The following is a 19,694-nucleotide window of genomic DNA, read 5'->3' as shown; positions in this document are numbered from 1 at the left end:
AAACAGAGGAGTGAAGGAGGGAACTATTTGAGACACAGACAGACAGACAGACAGACAGACAGACAGACAGACAGACAGACAGACAGACAGACAGACAGACAGACAGACAGACAGACAGACAGACAGACAGACAGACAGACAGACAGACAGACAGACAGACAGACAGACAGACAGACAGACAGACAGGAAGAGAGAAACAGATAGGAGAAGAGAGACAGATAGGAGAAGAGATACAGATAGGAGAAGAGAGACAGACAGGAAGAGAGAGACAGACAGGAAGAGAGAGACAGATAGGAAGAGAGAGAGAGAGAGAGATAGGAAGAGAGACAGAGGAAGAGAGAGACAGACAGGAGAAGAGAGATAGACAGGAGAAGAGAGACAGATAGGAAGAGAGAGAGAGCGACAGACAGGAAGAGAGAGAAACAGACAGGAAGAGAGAGAGAGAGAGAGCAAGATAGATAGGAAGAGAGACAGTGCTACTACTCTCCTCAGGCAGTGTGAGACTGAGTCACAGCGCGGTGAATAAATCTCCTCCCTGCTGTACCAGCCCACCAGCAAACAGTAACACTACCAGTGGTTCTTTACAGCAGAGACAGAGGAAATGCATTGGAAAGACCTCTTGGTTAAAGAGAAGGGAAACGACACCTGAGCTAAATTACTGCACAGCAGATTTGGGATTTCTGGGACCTTGTTGGGCTTGTCTGTACTGGACCAAACTGGCCTGGGTCAGAATCTGCTTAGGAGACCGCGCTAGTCACAGTCACAGCGGCTGCTGTGGATACAGTGAGCACGCCTCCGTCTCTGGGCCTAATCTGGGGATTTACATTGCTTTTCACCTGATTGCTCATGACCAGTCCTCCCTACCTCCATCATGCTTTCTAGCACATTCCCCTTCCCATGACCTACCTACCACTCCGGGGATCACGACCTCATCATTAAGCGAATGAGCACTGCCTGGTTACCATAGAAACCCAGTTGAGAGGCGTTGCCACGGCGACGACCCCCCACAACGAGGACGAGGACAACAACTGTCTCCCTGGTGTGAAGGAGGATGAGCAGGAGGAACGGGAGCAGCAGAAAGGCCAGGATGGCGGCTCTCTAGCCCAGGGAGGAGGACCTTTGGTGGGGAAGGCTGGCCAGGCGAGCAGTGGGCCCAGGCCAATGGCTCCCCTGTGGAAGGCCATGCTGTCTAAAAGCAGCCCTCTGTACAGAGACTCTCTGTTCTCCTTCTCTCTGTGGGAGAGCAGGGCCCAGGAGAGAGAACTGGCCCTGTATAGAAAACACACTGACAGAGAGAGAAAGGCCCTGCACAGGCAGATGGAAAAGTAAGACAGAAAGAAGCATACCTTTATTTTTCTAGTAATATGAGAGTGATAGTAATCAGAGTGATAGTAATCGGAGTGATAGTAATCGGAGTGATAGTAATCAGAGTGATAGTAATCAGAGTGATACTAATCAGAGTGATAGTAATCAGAGTGATAGTAATCAGAGTGATACTCACCAGAGTGATTGTAATCAGAGTGATAGTAATCAGAGTGATAGTAATCAGAGTGATAGTAATCAGAGTGATACTAATCAGAGTGATAGTAATCAGAGTGATAGTAATCAGAGTGATAGTAATCAGAGTGATAGTAATCAGAGTGATACTCACCAGAGTGATACTCACCAGAGTGATGTAACCAGAGTGATAGTAATCAGAGTGATAGTAATCAGAGTGATAGTAATCAGAGTGATAGTAATCAGAGTGATACTCACCAGAGTGATGTAACCAGAGTTATTGTAATAAGAGTGATACTAATCAGAGTGATAGTAATCAGAGTGATAGTAATCAGAGTGATACTCACCAGAGTGATGTAACCAGAGTGATAGTCATCAGAGTGACACTAATCAGAGTGATAGTCATCAGAGTGATAGTCATCAGAGTGATACTAATCAGAGTGATAGTAATCAGAGTGATACTAATCAGAGTGATAGTAATCAGAGTGATAGTAATCAGAGTGATACTCACCAGAGTGATGTAACCAGAGTGATAGTAATCAGAGTGATAGTAATCAGAGTGATAGTAATCAGAGTGATAATAATCAGAGTGATACTCACCAGAGTGATAGTAATCAGAGTTATACTAATCAGAGTGATACTAATCAGAGTGATAGTAATCAGAGTGATACTCACCAGAGTGATGTAACCAGAGTGATAGTCATCAGAGTGACACTAATCAGAGTGATAGTCATCAGAGTGATAGTCATCAGAGTGATACTAATCAGAGTGATACTAATCAGAGTGATACTAATCAGAGTGATAGTAATCAGAGTGATACTCGTCAGAGTGATAGTAATCAGAGTGATTGTAATCAGAGTGATAGAAATCAGAGTGATTGTAATCAGAGTGATTGTAATCAGAGTGATTGTAATCAGAGTGATAGTAATCAGAGTGATGTAATCAGAGTGATTGTAATCAGAGTGATTGTAATCAGAGTGATTGTAATCAGAGTGATAGTAATCAGAGTGATTGTAATCAGAGTGATAGTAATCAGAGTGATACTCACCAGAGTGATGTAATCAGAGTGATTGTAATCAGAGTGATACTCACCAGAGTGATAGTAATCAGAGTGATAGTAATCAGAGTGAAAGTAATCAGAGTGATACTCATCAGAGTGATACTAATCAGAGTGATACTCATCAGAGTGATACTAATCAGAGTGATACTAATCAGAGTGATAGTAATCAGAGTGATACTAATCAGAGTAATAGTAATCAGAGTGATACTCACCAGAGTGATGTAACCAGAGTTATTGTAATAAGAGTGATACTAATCAGAGTGATAGTAATCAGAGTGATAGTAATCAGAGTGATACTCACCAGAGTGATGTAACCAGAGTGATAGTCATCAGAGTGACACTAATCATAGTGATAGTCATCAGAGTGATAGTCATCAGAGTGATACTAATCAGAGTGATAGTAATCAGAGTGATACTAATCAGAGTGATAGTAATCAGAGTGATAGTAATCAGAGTGATACTCACCAGAGTGATGTAACCAGAGTGATAGTAATCAGAGTGATAGTAATCAGAGTGATAGTAATCAGAGTGATAATAATCAGAGTGATACTCACCAGAGTGATAGTAATCAGAGTTATACTAATCAGAGTGATACTAATCAGAGTGATAGTAATCAGAGTGATACTCACCAGAGTGATGTAACCAGAGTGATAGTCATCAGAGTGACACTAATCAGAGTGATAGTCATCAGAGTGATAGTCATCAGAGTGATACTAATCAGAGTGATACTAATCAGAGTGATACTAATCAGAGTGATAGTAATCAGAGTGATACTCGTCAGAGTGATAGTAATCAGAGTGATTGTAATCAGAGTGATAGAAATCAGAGTGATTGTAATCAGAGTGATTGTAATCAGAGTGATAGTAATCAGAGTGATGTAATCAGAGTGATTGTAATCAGAGTGATTGTAATCAGAGTGATTGTAATCAGAGTGATAGTAATCAGAGTGATTGTAATCAGAGTGATAGTAATCAGAGTGATACTCACCAGAGTGATGTAATCAGAGTGATTGTAATCAGAGTGATACTCACCAGAGTGATAGTAATCAGAGTGATAGTAATCAGAGTGAAAGTAATCAGAGTGATACTAATCAGAGTGATACTAATCAGAGTGATACTCACCAGAGTGATGTAATCAGAGTGATACTAATCAGAGTGATACTAATCAGAGTGATAGTAATCAGAGTGATACTAATCAGAGTAATAGTAATCAGAGTGATACTCACCAGAGTGATAGTAATCAGAGTTATACTCACCAGAGTGATAGTAATCAGAGTGATAGTAATCAGAGTGATAGTAATCAGAGTGATACTAATCAGAGTGATAGTAATCAGAGTGATACTAATCAGAGTGATACTAATTAGAGTGATACTAATCAGAGTGATAGTAATCAGAGTGATAGTAATCAGAGTGATTGTAATCAGAGTGATAGTAATCAGAGTGATAGTAATCAGAGTGATACTAATCAGAGTGATAGTAATCAGAGTGATAGTAATCAGAGTGATAGTAATCAGAGTGATACTCACCAGAGTGATACTCACCAGAGTGATGTAACCAGAGTGATAGTAATCAGAGTGATAGTAATCAGAGTGATAGTAATCAGAGTGATACTCACCAGAGTGATGTAACCAGAGTTATTGTAATAAGAGTGATACTAATCAGAGTGATAGTAATCAGAGTGATAGTAATCAGAGTGATACTCACCAGAGTGATGTAACCAGAGTGATAGTCATCAGAGTGACACTAATCAGAGTGATAGTCATCAGAGTGATAGTCATCAGAGTGATACTAATCAGAGTGATAGTAATCAGAGTGATACTAATCAGAGTGATAGTAATCAGAGTGATAGTAATCAGAGTGATACTCACCAGAGTGATGTAACCAGAGTGATAGTAATCAGAGTGATAGTAATCAGAGTGATACTAATCAGAGTGATAGTAATCAGAGTGATACTTGTCAGAGTGATACTTGTCAGAGTGATAGAAATCAGAGTGATAGTAATCAGAGTGATTGTAATCAGAGTGATTGTAATCAGAGTGATGTAATCAGAGTGATTGTAATCAGAGTGATAGTAATCAGAGTGATTGTAATCAGAGTGATTGTAATCAGAGTGATAGTAATCAGAGTGATACTCACCAGAGTGATGTAATCAGAGTGATTGTAATCAGAGTGATACTCACCAGAGTGATAGTAATCAGAGTGATAGTAATCAGAGTGATAGTAATCAGAGTGAAAGTAATCAGAGTGATACTAATCAGAGTGATACTAATCAGAGTGATACTCACCAGAGTGATAGTAATCAGAGTTATACTCACCAGAGTGATAGTAATCAGAGTGACAGTAATTAGAGTGATACTCACCAGAGTGATGTAATCAGAGTGATAGTAATCAGAGTGATACTAATCAGAGTGATAGTAATCAGAGTGATACTCATCAGAGTGATAGTAATCAGAGTGAAAGTAATCAGAGTGATATCAATCTGCGTGATAGTAATCAAAGGGATTGTAATCAGAGTGATAGTAATCAGTGATAGTAATCAGAGTGATTGTAATCAGAGTGATACTAATCAGAGTGATACTAATCAGAGTGATAGTAATCAAGAGTGATAGTAATCAGAGTGATTGTAATCAGAGTGATATCAATCTGCGTGATAGTAATCAAAGCGATTGTAATCAGAGTGATTGTAATCAGAGTGATAGTAATCAGTGATAGTAATCAGAGTGATTGTAATCAGAGTGATAGTAATCAGTGATAGTAATCAGAGTGATTGTAATCAGAGTGATACTAATCAGAGTGATAGTAATCAGAGTGATACTAATCAGAGTGATAGTAATCAGAGTGATAGTAATCAGAGTGATAGTAATCAGAGTGATGGTAATCAGAGTGATACTAATCAGAGTGATATAAATCAGAGTATTAGTAATCAGAGTGATTGTAATCAGAGTGATAGAAATCAGAGTGATTGTAATCAGAGTGATAGAAATCAGAGTAATAGTAATCAGAGTGATAGTAATCAGAGTGATAGTAATCAGAGTGATAGTAATCAGAGTGATTGTAATCAGAGTGATATAAATCAGAGTGATTGTAATCAGAGTGATTGTAATCAGAGTGATAGTAATCAGAGTGATAGAAATCAGAGTGATAGAAATCAGAGTGATAGTAATCAGAGTGATAGAAATCAGAGTGATAGTCATCAGAGTGATAGAAATCAGAGTGATAGTCATCAGAGTGATAGTCATCAGAGTGATAGTCATCAGAGTGATACTAATCAGAGTGATAGTAATCAGAGTGATAGTAATCGCTAACTGTGTACTATACAGTAAGTCCTTCAGAGGAGAAGCCTGTGTGTGTGTATGTGTGTGTGTGTATGTGTCTGTGTGTGTGTGTGTGTGTGTGTGTGTGTGTGTGTGTGTGTGTGTGTGTGTGTGTGTGTGTGTGTGTGTGTGTGTGTGTGTGTGTGTGTGTGTGTGTGTGTGTGGAGGGATCAGGTTTAGATTGGTGAGTCGACCTTCACCCAGGGTGCTGCTGTCAATTCTTTAACTCAGCTGAGGGGGAACAGGGTGTGTGTGTGTGTGTGTTTATCACATTCTGCGTGTTACGATTACATGAATGTATCCAAACTTACCGTATATGATCTTGAGTGAGGTGCCATTGGTCACCTACTGTCTGTCTGTCTGTCTGTCTGTGTTGATCCCTGTCTGTGTGTCTGTGTTGATCCCTGTCTGTCTCTGTGTTGATCCATGTCTGTATGTCTGTGTTGATCCCTGTCTATCTCTATGTTGATCCCTGTCTGTGTGTCTGTGTTAATCCCTGTCTGTCTCTGTGTTGATCTCTGTCTATCTCTATGTTGATCCCTGTCTGTGTGTCTGTGTTGATCCCTGTCTGTCTCTGTGTTGATCCCTGTCTGTATGTCTGTGTTGATCTCTGTCTATCTCAATGTTGATCCCTGTCTGTGTGTCTGTGTTGATCCCTGTCTGTCTCTGTGTTGATCCCTGTCTGTATGTCTGTGTTGATCCCTGTCTATCTCAATGTTGATCCCTGTCTGTGTGTCTGTGTTGATCCCTGTCTATCTCTATGTTGATCCCTGTCTGTATGTCTGTGTTGATCCCTGTCTATCTCAATGTTGATCCCTGTCTGTGTGTCTGTGTTGATCCCTGTCTATCTCTATGTTGATCCCTGTCTATATCTATGTTGATCCCTGTCTGTCTCTGTGTTGATCCCTGTCTATCTCTATATTGATCCCTGTCTATCTCTATGTTGATCCCTGTCTATCTCTATGTTGATCCCTGTCTGTGTGTCTGTGTTAATCCCTGTCTGTCTGTCTGTCTGTGTTGATCCCTGTCTGTGTGTCTGTGTTGATCCCTGTCTGTCTCTGTGTTGATCCCTGTCTGTATGTCTGTGTTGATCCCTGTCTATCTCTATGTTGATCCCTGTCTGTGTGTCTGTGTTAATCCCTGTCTGTCTCTGTGTTGATCTCTGTCTATCTCTATGTTGATCCCTGTCTGTGTGTCTGTGTTGATCCCTGTCTGTCTCTGTGTTGATCCCTGTCTGTATGTCTGTGTTGATCTCTGTCTATCTCAATGTTGATCCCTGTCTGTGTGTCTGTGTTGATCCCTGTCTGTCTCTGTGTTGATCCCTGTCTGTATGTCTGTGTTGATCCCTGTCTATCTCTATGTTGATCCCTGTCTGTGTGTCTGTGTTGATCCCTGTCTATCTCTATGTTGATCCCTGTCTGTGTGTCTGTGTTGATCCCTGTCTATCTCTATGTTGATCCCTGTCTATCTCTATGTTGATCCCTGTCTGTCTCTGTGTTGATCCCTGTCTATCTCTATGTTGATCCCTGTCTATCTCTATGTTGATCCCTGTCTATCTCTATGTTGATCCCTGTCTGTGTGTCTGTGTTAATCCCTGTCTGTCTGTCTGTCTGTGTTGATCCCTGTCTGTCTGTCTGTCTGTCTGTCTGTCTGTCTGTCTGTCTGTCTGTCTGTCTGTCTGTCTGTCTGTCTGTCTGTCTGTCTGTCTGTCTGTCTGTCTGTCTGTCTGTCTGTCTGTCTGTCTGTCTGTCTGTCTGTCTGTCTGTCTGTCTTGATCCCTGTCTGTCACTTTGTTGATCCCTGCCTGTCTGTGTCTCTGTGTTGATCTCTGCCTGTCTGTGTTGATCCCTGCCTGTCTGTGTCTCTGTGTCTGTGTTGATCCCTGCCTGTCTGTGTCTCTGTGTCTGTGTTGATCCCTGTCTGTCTGTGTCTCTGTGTCTGTGTTGATCCCTGCCTGTCTGTGTCTCTGTGTCTGTGTTGATCCCTGCCTGTCTGTGTCTCTGTGCCTGTGTTGATCCCTGCCTGTCTGTGTCTCTGTGTCTGTGGGCAGTAAGCAGCTTGAGGAAGGATCAGATCAGATCACCAAGCCTCTGTCTCTGTCTGTACAGAACAGGGCAGCTAATAGCTTAATCATTCTTTGTTTTCTACATCTGTTAGCACTCACTGGTGGTGTCACAATGCAGACACTGCCCACTGTACATCTAGACATCTCTGCTATTGAAAAGCCTGTTATGTCCCGATTGTCCCTCTGTCACTAGAGAGCAGGTGTATTGTTATTATGTGGGCAAGGACAAGATCACTGAGGGTCTCCTCTTTGTTTGTGTACAGGCTGAGTAAGGAGCTCCAACAGAAGGATAACGTGATCGATTCTCTCCGTGCCAAACTCACCCAGCATCAACCTCGTTCTGACACACCATGCAGTAGCCACGCCCTCTCTGACACCACCGACCAATCAGACCACATCTCCTTTGTGTCCAATGAGCATGGCTCCACCAATGAGGATCTGGAGCCGTGCTCAGACATTGACACAGCCAGTGAGTATGGCCAGGAGGACAGACGTGCCTCCACTAGAGCCAGTACAGGTAAATGTGAGCCACCACCTGGATTTGGTCCTATGTATGTAGCAAGATCTGAAATTGTGATTTTTACATTGGATAAAAGTAGAGAATCAGAGCTAGAAAATGGTATATCATACACTTCAGTTGAGAAATCAATAGGAAAGGAATTCTGCTTTGAAAGTTGATAAACTTGTAACCCCACTTTTGACAAAATGTCCCTTGAATGTTTTGGTACACCTACTGGAGAGCTCTTCTTTGTCTCCACCCATTCAGCATAGTCACACCCTCTTAAGCCTCAGCCCCACCCATCTCTTTAAGGATTCACATGTGAGGCCATGTGCTAAACAGAGTGAGCAGTGTAGTAAACAACCAAAGATTTCAAGACTAAAAGTGGTAAAAGTAGTAGCCTACCATAAGGAAAAACTCCAGGTAAAAATACACTTTATCTAGTCCTTGGCCTATATCCTAGTCTGACTTTGGTGCAGGTCTTATTGTTATTCACATTACAGTCTCTGGTAAACACACACTATATCAAATAAAATCAACGTTTATTTGTCACATGCACAGGATACACAAGGTGTAAACGGTACAGTGAAATGGTTACTTGCATATTTGCATAGTAGCAATATCAAAAACAGAAAGAGTCCAGATAAATATTAGATGATGCTTACCCAGGCACTATGCTATAACCACCCCTCAGCCACATCTAGTTAAGTGGACACTATGCTATAACCACCCCTCAGCCACATCTAGTTAAGTGGACACTATGCTATAACCACCCCTCAGCCACATCTAGTTAAGTGGACACTATGCTATAACCACCCCTCAGCCACATCTAGCTAAGTGGACACTATGCTATAACCACCCCTCAGCCACATCTAGTTAAGTGGACACTATGCTATAACCACCCCTCAGCCACATCTAGCTAAGTGGACACTATGCTATAACCACCCCTCAGCCACATCTAGCTAAGTGGACACTATGCTATAACCATCCCCCAGCCACATCTAGCTAAGTGGACACTATGCTATAACCATCCCCCAGCCACATCTAGCTAAGTGGACACTATGCTATAACCATCCCCCAGCCACATCTAGCTAAGTGGACACTATGCTATAACCACACCCCAGCCACATCTAGTTAAGTGGACACTATGCTATAACCATCCCCCAGCCACATCTAGTTAAGTGGACACTATGCTATAACCACCCCTCAGCCATATCTAGCTAAGTGGACACTATGCTATAACCACCCCTCAGCCACATCTAGCTAAGTGGACACTATGCTATAACCACCCCCCAGCCACATCTAGCTAAGTGGACACTATGCTATAACCACCCCTCAGCCACATCTAGCTAAATGGACACTATGCTATAACCACCCCTCAGCCACATCTAGCTAAGTGGACACTATGCTATAACCACCCCTCAGCCACATCTAGCTAAGTGGACACTATGCTATAACCACCCCTCAGCCACATCTAGCTAAGTGGACACTATGCTATAACCATCCCCCAGCCACATCTAGCTAAGTGGACACTATGCTATAACCACCCCCCAGACACATCTAGCTAAGTGGACACTATGCTATAACCACCCCTCAGCCACATCTAGCTAAGTGGACACTATGCTATAACCACCCCTCAGCCACATCTAGCTAAGTGGACACTATGCTATAACCATCCCCCAGCCACATCTAGCTAAGTGGACACTATGCTTTAACCACCCCTCAGCCACATCTAGCTAAGTGGACACTATGCTATAACCATCCCCAGCCACATCTAGCTAAGTGGACACTATGCTATAACCACCCCTCAGCCACATCTAGCTAAGTGGACACTATGCTATAACCATCCCCCAGCCACATCTAGCTAAGTGGACACTATGCTATAACCATCCCTCAGCCACATCTAGCTAAGTGGACACTATGCTTTAACCATCCCCCAGCCACATCTAGCTAAGTGGACACTATGCTTTAACCACCCCTCAGCCACATCTAGCTAAGTGGACACTATGCTTTAACCACCCCCCAGCCACATCTAGCTATCACCCACAGACACACCTGGCTAACTTGATGGCTCATGTAATCATCTGGAGAAGTGGAGTCTTTTGTTTTTTGACATGTTGCTAGCTAGCTAGCTAAATAATGAACCCGACATAATCTCAACTCATACTACTACCAATACAAACTGATTGTCATAGCTGTAGTATGAATCTGCAGGTAGCTAAAGCTAACCAGCTAGGTTCAATGTTAGCTAGCTAGCTAGCTAACATTAGGCTATAACTAGCAATCCTAATGGATTTCTGATTCTAATAATATTACAACACAGATCATAGATGTAATGTTAGCTAGCGATCCAGCAGGCTAACATTCGCTAGCTAGCTAACAGTACGCTTTAACTTGCAATGAAATCTAATTTCTGACTAAATTAGAAATGTATAATATCTGAAAATGTAACTAGACTCTTACCCGTATACATGGATGAACGCTTTACGGCAGACTGGAACCATTTAACTCTGTTTTATTTATCTTGTTTGTCCAGCGTTGTCAAGTAACTCTGGTTAACACTGACCATGGCATGTGTAGAAGGTAGAACATCACAACTTTTTCCAACTGATCTGTCGATAGCGCCTGCTAAATTCAGGACATCAATGTTGTTGAGAAAAGGGCTAACGTTATACAGTTGATGTCAGGAAGTTTACATACACTTAGGTTGGAGTCATTAAAACTTGTTTTTCAACCACTCCACAAATTTCTTGTTAACAGAGTATAGTTTTGGCAAGTTGGTTAGGACATCTAGTAATTTTTCCAACAATTGTTTACAGACAGATTATTCACTTATAATTCACTGTATCACAATTCCAGTGGGTCAGAAGTTTACATACACTAAGTTGACTGTGCCTTTAAACAGCTTGGAAAATTCCAGAAAATGATGTCATGGCTTTAGAAGCTTCTGATAGGCTAATTGACATAATTTGAGTCAATTGGAGGTGTACCTATGGATGTATTTCAAGACCTACCTTCAAACGCATTGCCTCTTTGCTTGACATCATTGGAAAATGAAAAGAAATCAGCCAAGATCTCAGAAAAACAATTATAGACCTCCACAAGTCTGGTTCATCCTTGGGAACAATTTCAAAACGCCTGAATGTACCACGTTCATCTGTACAAACAATAGTATGCAAGTATAACCACCATGGGACCACGCAGCCGTCATACCACTCAGGAAGGAGACGCGTTCTGTCTCCTAGAGATGAACGTACTTTGGTGCAAAACGTGCAAATCAATCCCAGAACAACAGCAAAGGACCTTGTGAAGATGCTGGAGGAAACAGGTACAAAAGTATCTACATCCACAGTAAAACAAGTCCTATTTCGACATAACCTGAAAGGCCACTCAGCAAGGAAAAAGCCACTGCTCCAAAACTGCCATAAAAAAGGCCAGACTATGGTTTGCAACTGCATATGTGGACAAAGATTGTACTTTTTGGAGAAATGTCCTCTGGTGTGATGAAACAAAAATATAACTGTTTGGCCATAATGACCATCGTTATGTTTGGAGGAAAAAGGGGGAGGCTTGCAAGCCGAAGAACACCATCCCAACCATGAAACACGGGGGTGGCAGCATCATGTTGTGGGGGTGCTTTGCTGCAGGAGGGACTGGTGCACTTCACAAAATCGCTGGCATCATGAGGGAGGAAAATTATGTGGATATATTGAAGCAACATCTCAAGACATCAGTCAGGAAGTTAAAGCTTGGTCGCAAATGTGTCTTCCAAATGGACAATAACCCCAAGCATACTTCCAAATTTATGGCTTAAGGACAACAAAGTCAAGGTATTGGAGTGGCCATCACAAAGCCCTGAGCTCAATCCTACAGAACATTTGTGGGCAGAACTGAAAAAGTGTGTGCGAGCAAGGAGGCCTACAAACCTGACTCAGTTACACCAGCTCTGTCAGAAGGAATGGGCCAAAATTCACCCAACTTATTGTGAGAAGCTTGTGGAAGGCTACCCGAAACGTTTGACCCACGTTCAAAAATGTAAAGACAATGCTACAAAATACTAATTGAGTGTATGCATAAACTTCTGCCCCACTGGGAATGTGATGAAAGAAATAAAAGCTGAAATAAATCATTCTCTACTATTATTCTTTCATTTCACATTCTTAAAATGAAGTGGTGATCCTAACTGACCTAAGACAGGGAATTTTAACTAGGATTAAATGTCAGGAATTGTGAAAAACTGAGTTTAAATTTATTTGGCTAAGGTGTATGTAATCTTCCGACTTCAACTGTATCTTTCAAAAAAGTTGCGGTAGAAAGGATTATCAACACATACTGAGCAGCTCACGTTATAGACAGAAGCATGCTACATGGCAGACCAATTCAAACTGTGCTCCTGGCATGTCCAGCCTGTCCAAACCAACTAGGCTCATAATTGAACAATTGTATTGGTATTTACAGATGGAATACAAGTTTGTTATTAAGGCACATTAAAGTTCACATGTTCCTGACGGCATTTCTATCCAAAAACACATTTTGATAAAAAAAATATATGTTTAAATGCCTCCTTGTCACGGCTGTCAAAAGGAGCGGGCCAAAGTGCAGCATGGTTGTAGTTCCACATTTTATTAAATCCGTGAAACTTTGCAATACATAAATAACTGAATTGACAAAACAACAAACCGTGACGCAGAGAGAAACAAACACTACTCAAAATATAATCACCCACAAAACCCAGGAAGAAAAACCCCTACTTAAATATGATCTCCAATTAGAGACAACGAGGACCATCTGCCTCCAATTGGAGATCAACCCCAAAAAACAACATAGAAATAGAAAAACTAGAACTTAAACATAGAAATACAAAACATAGAAAAACACAAAACACCCCCTGTCATGCCCTGACCTACTCTACCATAGAAAATAACCTCTTACTATGGTCAGGACGTGACACTCCTGTGAAGAAGTGACGTGCGACATATGCCCAGCTTCCTGAAACGGGTCACAAATGGTCACACACACACACACACACACACACACACACACACACACACACACACACAGTTGACTGCACATCCATATTTGTAATGCATGATCAACAGTTCACACCTCATCTGTAATTTTTTCATTCCTCATCTCTCTTTTATTTCAGATTCTCACTGTAACAGTGTCCCCATGTCACGCCACCCCTCCATCCCTCCTTCCACCAGTTCATCTCACGGACACCAGTCCTCCATCAGCTGTCCCAGCCTGCAGCGGTCAGCGGACACACAGACACAGACAGGTAGGCAGAAAGACAGGGACAGGGAGAGGGAGGAGGAGTGGAAGTGACTGCCTTATTCAACACATTGTTGCTAAAGTCAGTTTCACGGTATCCACATACTGTACTTGTCATATCATGCCATGAAATTGAAGTGTTTTCTTCCCTCATACAGTGGGGGAAAAAAGTATTTGATCCCCTGCTGATTTTGTACGTTTGCCCACTTACAAAGAAATGATCAGTCTATAATTTTAATAGTTGGTTTATTTGAACAGTGAGAGACAGAATATCAATAAAAAAATCCAGAAAAACGCATATAAAAAATATTATAAAATGATTTGCATTTTAATGAGGGAAATAAGTATTTGACCCCTCTGCGAAACATGACTTAGTACTTGGTGGGAAAACCCTTGTTGGCAATCACAGAGGTCAGACATTTCTTGTAGTTTGCCACCAGGTTTGCACACATCTCAGGAGGGGTTTTATCCCACTCCTCTTTGCAGATCTTCTCCAAGTCATTAAGGTTTCGAGGCTGACGTTTGGCAACTCGAACCTTCAGCTCCCTCCACAGATTTTCTATGGGATTAAGGTCTGGAGACTGGCTAGGCCGCTCCAGGACCTTAATGTGCTTCTTCTTGAGCCACTCCTTTGTTGCCTTGGCCGTGTGTTTTGGGTCATTGTCATGCTGGAATACCCATCCACGACCCATTTTCAATGCCCTGGCTGAGGGAAGGAGCTTCTCACCCAAGATTTGACGGTACATGGCCCCGTCCATCGTCCCTTTGATGTGGTGAAGTTGTCCTGTCCCCTTAGCAGAAAAACACCCCCAAAGCATAATTTTCCACCTTCATGTTTGATGGTGAGGATGGTGTTCTTGGGGTCATAGGCAGCATTCCTCCTCCTCCAAACACGGCGAGTTGAGTTGATGTCAAAGAGCTCCATTTTGGTCTCATCTGACCACAACACTTTCACCAGTTGTCCTCTGAGTCATTCAGATGTTCATTGGCAAACTTCAGACGGGCATGTATATGTGCTTTCTTGAGCAGGGGGACCTTGCGGTCGTTACAGGATTTCAGTCCTTCACGGCGTAGTGTGTTACCAATTGTTTTCTTGGTGACTATGGTCCCAGCTGCCTTGAGATCATTGACAAGATCCTCCCGTGTAGTTCTGGGCTGATTCCTCACCGTTCTCATGATCATTGCAACTCCATGAGGTGAGATCTTGCATGGAGCCCCAGGCTGAGGGATATTGACAGTTCTTTTGTGTTTCTTCCATTTGCGAATAATCGCACCAAATGTTGTCACCTTCTCACTAAGCTGCTTGGCGATGGTCTTGTAGCCCATTCCAGCCTTGTGTAGGTCTACAATCTTGTCCCTGACATCCTTGGAGAGCTCTTTGGTCTTGGCCATGGTGGAGAGTTTGGAATCTGATTGATTGATTGCTTCTGTGGACAGATGTCTTTTTTAAAGATAACAAGCTGCGGTTAGGAGCACTTCCCTTTAAGAGTGTGCTCCTAATCTCAGCTCGTTACCTGTATAAAAGACACCTGGGAGCCAGAAATCTTTCTGATTGAGAGGGGGTCAAATACTTATTTCCCTCATTAAAATGCAAATCAATTTATAACATTTCTGACATGCGTTTTTCTGGATATTTTTGTTGTTATTCTGTCTCTCACTGTTCAAATAAACCTACCATTAAAATTATAGACTGATCCTTTCTTTATCAGTGGGCAACGTACAATATCAGCAGGGGATCAAATACTTTTTTCCCCCACTGCACCATTATTCCCTCTTCTCAGACCTCTTTCTGTATCCCTGTCTTTTCTTCTTCTCTATTTCCTCTCTTCTTCTCTGTCCTCTCTTCTTCTCTCTGTCCTCTCTTCTTCTCTCTGTCCTCTCTTCTTCTCTCTGTCCTCTCTTTTTCTCTCTGTCCTCTCCTCTACTCTGTCCTCATATGTATTTCTCCTCTGTACCTCCAGGCCTCTACAGTGGACCAGTGTCCAGTTCTCTCCCCACCCCTCCTCAGCCCCAGCCCCAGTCCCATCCCCAGCCCCAGTCCCATCCCCAGCCCCATCCCTGCTACCACTTCGACCTCTCCTCTCAGAGAGCCCCCCTGTCCTTCAACCCCCAGACTGCAACCCTGCGACCCCGTTACCATGGAAGCAGGCCTGGGGCCTTCTCCCTGGCAGAGGTTCACCAGGAGCTGCAGATGTTACAGAGACAGCTGGGAGAAACTGAGCGTGCGTCACTCTGCACCCGTGTGTTTGTAGCATGGAGTGGCTAAATTTGTCTCTCTTTAAACACGTCATGTAATTACATGAGGTTATACACTCTAAAATGGACCCTGTTTTAGTAAAAGTGTAATTTGGCATGGGGATACTAGAAGTAGTAATGGCAAGATGAACACAGGATTTAAGGTCCAGATACATGGATTGACTCACATACGTTTGCATTGATTACCTGTGTGTACACTAAGTGAGTTTCATATTCAAAGCTTTGTCTCCTGGCAGTAATGTCCTCTTTAAGACTAGCATGCTATCCCACCGCCCATCAGGTTCTTTCTCTGAACTCTGTCTCCTGGCAGCAATGTCAGGAGGACTGCACGTGTAATGTCCTGTTGAGATCCAGACTAGCGTGACTAAATGTGTGAGTGTGCGTGCTAACTTGTGCGTGCTAACCGACCACTCATCAGGCTCTTCATCTGAATGGGGTAGGACGTGTGACAGTGTTGTCTCTAGGCTCTCTGAACATGGAGGGAAAAGAGAGAGAGAGAGAGAGAGAGAGAGAGAGAGAGAGAGAGAGAGAGAGAGAGAGAGAGAGAGAGAGAGAGAGAGAGAGAGAGAGAGAGAGAGAGAGAGAGAGAGAGAGAGAGAGAGAGAGAGAGAGAGAGAGAGAGAGAGAGAGAGAGAGAGAGAGAGAGAGAGAGAGAGAGAGAGAGAGGGAGGAGTGATGGAAGAGAGAGAGAGACAGAAGAGAGAGATGGAGGAGAGGGTGCCAAGTGTAATTGTGCAGGAGTTGATTTGCTGTAGTCTATCTCATGGCTTTGGGCTAACTGATTCTATGCTCTCCTAATTATCACAAATCTTGTTTTCGCTGAGGAAATGTACGAGTCTGCTGTTAATGATAATGCAGAGGATTTTCCCAAGGTTGATGTTGACGCATATCCCATGGTAGTTATTGGGGTCAAATGTGTCTCCACTTTTGTGGATTGGGGTGATCAGTCCTTGGTTCTGTAATGGTCGTTGTTTGTAGTTAAAGAAGAAGTGGACCAAAACGCAGCGTGGTAAGTGTTCATGATATTTATTTTCAAGAAACACTCAAACAAAATAACAAAAGGGAAAAATGAAAACGCACAGTTCCGTCAGGCACATAAGCTAAACAGAAAATAACTACCCACAAAACACAGGTGGGAAAAGGCTGCCTAAGTATGATTCCCAATCAGAGACAATGAAATACAGCTGCCTCTGATTGGGAACCCTACTCGGTCACAACAAAGAAATATACAACATAGAATGCCCACCCCACATCACACCCTGACCTAACAAATAGAGGAATAAAACGTCTGTCTAAGGTCAGGGCGTGACAGTACCCCCCCCAAAGGTGCGGACTCCCGGCCGCAAACCTGAATCTATTGGGGAGGGTCCGGGTGGGCATCTACCCTTGGTGGCGGCTCCGGTTCGGGGTGTAGCCCCCGCTCCGCCCGCTGATCCCTCCGCTTTTGTGTAACCCGATCATGGATCGTCGCCGGAGGAACCGGACCGTGGATCATCGCCGGAGGCTCCGAACTGGGAACCTCCGCTGGAGACTCCGGACTGTGGACCGCCGCTGGAGACTCCGAACTGTGGAGCGCCGCTGGAGACTCCGGACTGCGGACCGCCGCTGGAGACTCCGGACTGCGGACCGCCACTGGAGACTCCGGACTGCGGTCCGTCGCTGGAGGCTCCGGACAGGGGACCGTCGCTGGAGGCTCCGTGCCACGGATCATCGCTGGAGGCTACGTGCCATGGATCATCACTACAGGCTCCGGGCCATGGATCATCACTAGAGGCTTCGTGCCATGGATTATCACTGGAGGCTCCGGGCCATGGATTATCACTGGAGGCTTCGTGCCATGGGTCATCACTACAGGCTCTGGGCCATGGATCATCACTGGAGGCTTCGTGCCATGGACCATCACTGGAGGCTTTTTACGTGGAGCCGGAACAGGTCTCACCAGACTGGGGAGACGCACTGGAGACCGGGTGCGCAGAGCTGGCACAGGATATACTGGGCCGTGGAGGCGCACTGGAGGTCTGGAGCGTAGGGCTGGCACAACCCGTCCTGGCTGGATGCTCACTTCAGCCCGGCAAGTGCGGGGCGCTGGTACAGGACGAACTGGGCTGTGAAGGCGCACTGGCGACACAGTGCGTAGAGCTGGCGCAGGATATCCTGGACCGAGGAGGCGTACTGGAGACCAGGAGCGCTGAGCCGGCACAATCCGTCCTGGCTGAATGCCCACTCTAGCACGGCAAATGCGGGGCGCAGGCACAGAGCGCACCGGGCTATGAATGCGCACTGGAGATATAGTGCGCATCACTGCATAACACGGTGCCTGACTGGTCACATGCTCCCCACGGTAAGCACGGGGAGTTGGCTCAGGTTTCAACCCTGACTCCGCCAATCTCCCCATGTGCCCTCCCCCAAATGTTTTGGGGGAGCTGCCTCTTGGGCTTCCGTTGTTGCCGTGCTAGTTCCTCATAGCGTCGCCATTCTGCTCTCGCTGCCTCTATTTCCTCATTCGGACGGCGATACTCCCCGTCCTGCCTCCAGGGTCCTTTCCCGTCTAGGATCTCCTCCAAGATCCATTCCTCCTGACCACGCTGCTTGGTCCTTTAGTGGTGGGTAGTTCTGTAACGGTCGTCGTTTGTAGTTGAAGAAGAAGTGGACCAAAACGCAGCGTGGTAAGTGTTCATGATATTTATTTTCAAGAAACACTCAAACAAAATAACAAAAGGGAAAAAACGAAAATGCACAGTTCCGTCAGGCACATAAGCTAAACAGAAAATAACTACCCACAAAACACAGGTTGGAAAAGGCTGCCTAAGTATGATTCCCAATCAGAGACAACAATATACAGTTGCCTCTGATTGGGAACCCTACTCGGTCACAACAAAGAAATATACAACATAGAATGCCCACCCCACATCACACCCTGACCTAACAAATAGAGGAATAAAACGTCTCTCTAAGGTCAGGGCGTGACATGTTCCAAATATTGGGCAACATGCCAGAGCTGAGGATGATGTAAAAGAGTTTAAGTTTAGCCAGTTGGAATTTGTGGTCTGTATATTTTATAATTTAATGTAGGATACCATCAACCACACAGCCGTTTTTTGGTTGGTGGGTTTGTATTTTGTCCTGTAGTTCATTCAAAATAATTTGATAATCCAGTGGGTTCTGGTAGTCTTTAATAGTTGATTCTGTAACGGCCGTCGTCAAAATGAGACCAAGGTGCAGCGGAGGATGTGTTCATCTTAAATGAATTTAATGGACCGAATGAACACTATACAAAAATAAACCAAAAAACGACCAGCAACAGTTCTGTCAGGATACAAAACTAAACAGGAAAATATTCACCCAGAAACCCCAAAGGAAAAACAGGCTGCCTATGTATGACTCTCAATCAGCAACAACGAACTACAGCTGTTCCTGATTGAGAGCCATACACGGCCGAAACAAAGAAATACACCAACATAGAAAATGGAACATAGAACGCCCACCCATGTCACACCCTGGCCTAACCAAAAATAGAGAACAAAAAACCCTCTCTATGGCCAGGGCGTTACAGATTCTAAGATTTGAATTTGATCATGTATATGTTTTTTGCTGTTTGTTCTTTGTTATAGGGCCAAAAAGATTGGAGAAGTGGTTTATCCATACATCTCTATTTTGGATAGATCACTCTTTGTGTTGTTGTTTGTTTAGTGTTTTCCAATTTTCCCAGAAGTGGTTCAATTCTATGGAT

General features: G+C 43.7%; 1 protein-coding gene across 6 annotated transcripts in view; it reads left to right on the top strand.

Moving 5' to 3' along the window:
- Positions 1-19,694, top strand: part of pde4dip (phosphodiesterase 4D interacting protein) — a 103,714-nt gene that overhangs the window by 56,925 nt on the left and 27,095 nt on the right. For 3 of the 6 annotated variants that reach the window (XM_045687856.2, XM_045687854.2, XM_045687852.2), the window contains 3 exons: positions 8,199-8,452; positions 13,584-13,715; positions 15,670-15,930. In XM_045687856.2, coding sequence (XP_045543812.2) covers positions 8,199-8,452; positions 13,584-13,715; positions 15,670-15,930 — 647 coding nt within the window. The remainder of the gene's footprint in view (positions 1-8,198; positions 8,453-13,583; positions 13,716-15,669; positions 15,931-19,694) is intronic. The other 3 variants (XM_082957049.1, XM_045687855.2, XM_045687853.2) reach the window with 2 other exon arrangements.

The sequence above is a fragment of the Salmo salar genome, chromosome 10 (genome assembly GCF_965601325.2).
Source record: "Salmo salar chromosome 10, fSalSal1, whole genome shotgun sequence".
In the NCBI taxonomy this organism is placed as follows: Eukaryota; Metazoa; Chordata; class Actinopteri; order Salmoniformes; family Salmonidae; genus Salmo; species Salmo salar.
Note: the sequence above shows the minus strand (reverse complement) of the source record. Positions and strands in the feature narration are given on the sequence as shown.